This window comes from Pseudophryne corroboree, chromosome 4 (assembly GCF_028390025.1).
Source record: "Pseudophryne corroboree isolate aPseCor3 chromosome 4, aPseCor3.hap2, whole genome shotgun sequence".
Taxonomy (NCBI): domain Eukaryota; kingdom Metazoa; phylum Chordata; class Amphibia; order Anura; family Myobatrachidae; genus Pseudophryne; species Pseudophryne corroboree.
In genome coordinates, this window is record NC_086447.1 from 250856755 (window position 1) to 250860178 (window position 3424).

At 48.0% G+C, this 3424-nt stretch overlaps 1 protein-coding gene across 1 annotated transcript; it reads right to left on the reverse strand.

Annotated features, from left to right (window-relative positions):
- Positions 1 to 477: 477 nt before the first annotated feature.
- Positions 478 to 1284, reverse strand: LOC134910883 (transmembrane protein 81-like). The gene has a single exon (XM_063919269.1). The coding sequence runs from the start codon at positions 1282 to 1284 to the stop codon at positions 478 to 480; it is 807 nt and encodes a 268-aa protein (XP_063775339.1).
- Between the last annotated feature and the right edge of the window lie 2140 nt (positions 1285 to 3424).

Below are 3424 nucleotides of genomic sequence, written 5' to 3' on the forward strand. Positions count from 1 at the left end.
AAATCCCTGGTTAAAATATTAATTGTGTGGACTAACCTCCATCACACATGGCTGACACCTATGGGTCTGCAAATAACACTACTAATATTACAGCTGTAACAACACGGAATAAAAGGATCTGAGTAGGTGCATAAAAGATCTTTATTCATACCATGGGAGAAAATGTACAAATGCCTCTGGAGCTGTCTCTGGAGTGGGCTGGAGGCCGGCCAGTGGTATCTGGAGTTCTTGCTTGAGCGTCCTGGAGGCAGACCCATGGTCTCTGGAGCACCTATAGGATGGTCAGCAGTATCTGGTGGGGCTGAAGGCTGGCTAACATTCTCTGGAGCATGCTGAAGCTTGACCAGTGGTTTCTGAAGAGGGATGGAGGCAGGAATGTGGTCTCAAGCAGGCCTGAGGCTGGCCAGCGAAATCTGGAGCTCCATGGAGACCAGGCAGTAATGTTTGCATGTTTTGCCTCTCCGGTGTAATGGGCTCCTAAATATCAAATTCACCATTCTCCAGGTCCCTCTCACGATCCAGGTTTTTCCATTTGTTCACACACCAACGTATTAAAGCATAAAAGCAACCTGCCAATAGCCCAGTAATGATGCCAACTACCAGGATGATCAGAAGTAGTTCTTTTAGCGTGAGTGTTTCACGCACTAGAGTAAGTGGTCTTTTGCGTCCCTGTGTTATTGCCGCTTTCACCATTTGGCTCCTTGCGACAAGCTGCTCGGTGTTGAGACTGGCAGCCTTAGGGTTCCGCACCTTTAAGCCAAAATCCAGGCGTTGAACTAGCTTCCTTTCTTTCTTGCTGTAGATGTCACAGCGATACGTCCCAGCATGACTCTCGAGGACGTATGGAAACTCCACCATGTAACCCCCTAACTTTATAGGGTTGAAGGCCTCATCCTCCGTTGTCATTCTTCCCCTGGCTACTCTCCAATAAAAGTCCAAGGTCTCTGGGTCTGTTTTAGATTCTACTAGATCGAAACAGGTCATATTAAAGGAATCCCCAACAGTCCTGGTGTATGTTCTCAGGCCGCACATCCAGCTGATCACGCACTCAACGGCCACCTTTTCACAGTCAATATGCATGCCATCCTTGTCGACTATGCATCTGCTCTCAATCCTTGTGCCTATTCCGCAGCTTGTACTACATATGGTGCTCTCCACTATCATCTTTGCAGAGATTCCTTTCAGTATCGCTGGGATAGTCACATACCTTATCTTTTCCAAAGGTCTCTCCTCAGGCCGGCACAGCCCAAATATGATAAATAAGAGAGGTAGCAATGCTAACATCTCTGTAAACGCACACAACGATCAGTACAGTTATAGCCTGTAATGAGCCAAACTTGTGTCTGAGTGAGAGATGGTAAGTCCCCAGCATTTACTGTACGGAGACCCATTATTACATCATCATGACAGCTAACAGAGGTACTGTAGCAGAGAGCCATTATTACATCACAATGGTAGCTTACAGGGGTAGCTCCTGTGCATGGGACAGAGTCAGGTGATTACTAGAGATGAGCGCCTGAAATTTTTCGGGTTTTGTGTTTTGGTTTTGGGTTCGGTTCCGCGGCCGTGTTTTGGGTTCGAACGCGTTTTGGCAAAACCTCACCGAATTTTTTTTGTCGGATTCGGGTGTGTTTTGGATTCGGGTGTTTTTTTCAAAAAACACTAAAAAACAGCTTAAATCATAGAATTTGGGGGTCATTTTGATCCCAAAGTATTAACCTCAAAAACCATAATTTACACTCATTTTCAGTCTATTCTGAATACCTCACACCTCACAATATTATTTTTAGTCCTAAAATTTGCACCGAGGTCGCTGTGTGAGTAAGATAAGCGACCCTAGTGGCCGACACAAACACCGGGCCCATCTAGGAGTGGCACTGCAGTGTCACGCAGGATGTCCCTTCCAAAAAACCCTCCCCAAACAGCACATGACGCAAAGAAAAAAAGAGGCGCAATGAGGTAGCTGTGTGAGTAAGATTAGCGACCCTAGTGGCCGACACAAACACCGGGCCCATCTAGGAGTGTCACTGCAGTGTCACGCAGGATGGCCCTTCCAAAAAACCCTCCCCAAACAGCACATGACGCAAAGAAAAAAAGAGGCGCAATGAGGTAGCTGTGTGAGTAAGATTAGCGACCCTAGTGGCCGACACAAACACCGGGCCCATCTAGGAGTGGCACTGCAGTGTCACGCAGGATGTCCCTTCCAAAAAACTCTCCCCAAACAGCACATGACGCAAAGAAAAAAAGAGGCGCAATGAGGTAGCTGTGTGAGTAAGATTAGCGACCCTAGTGGCCGACACAAACACCGGGCCCATCTAGGAGTGGCACTGCAGTGTCACGCAGGATGTCCCTTCCAAAAAACCCTCCCCAAACAGCACATGACGCAAAGAAAAAAAGAGGCGCAATGAGGTAGCTGACTGTGTGAGTAAGATTAGCGACCCTAGTGGCCGACACAAACACCGGGCCCATCTAGGAGTGGCACTGCAGTGTCACGCAGGATGTCCCTTCCAAAAAACCCTCCCCAATCAGCACATGATGCAAAGAAAAAGAAAAGAAAAAAGAGGTGCAAGATGGAATTGTCCTTGGGCCCTCCCACCCACCCTTATGTTGTATAAACAAAACAGGACATGCACACTTTAACCAACCCATCATTTCAGTGACAGGGTCTGCCACACGACTGTGACTGATATGACGGGTTGGTTTGTACCCCCCCCAAAAAAGAAGCAATTAATCTCTCCTTGCACAAACTGGCTCTACAGAGGCAAGATGTCCACCTCATCTTCACCCTCCGATATATCACCGTGTACATCCCCCTCCTCACAGATTATCAATTCGTCCCCACTGGAATCCACCATCTCAGCTCCCTGTGTACTTTGTGGAGGCAATTGCTGCTGGTCAATGTCTCCGCGGAGGAATTGATTATAATTCATTTTAATGAACATCATCTTCTCCACATTTTCTGGATGTAACCTCGTACGCCGATTGCTGACAAGGTGAGCGGCGGCACTAAACACTCTTTCGGAGTACACACTTGTGGGAGGGCAACTTAGGTAGAATAAAGCCAGTTTGTGCAAGGGCCTCCAAATTGCCTCTTTTTCCTGCCAGTATAAGTACGGACTGTGTGACGTGCCTACTTGGATGCGGTCACTCATATAATCCTCCACCATTCTATCAATGTTGAGAGAATCATATGCAGTGACAGTAGACGACATGTCCGTAATCGTTGTCAGGTCCTTCAGTCCGGACCAGATGTCAGCATCAGCAGTCGCTCCAGACTGCCCTGCATCACCGCCAGCGGGTGGGCTCGGAATTCTGAGCCTTTTCCTCGCACCCCCAGTTGCGGGAGAATGTGAAGGAGGAGATGTTGACAGGTCGCGTTCCGCTTGACTTGACAATTTTGTCACCAGCAGGTCTTTCAACCCCA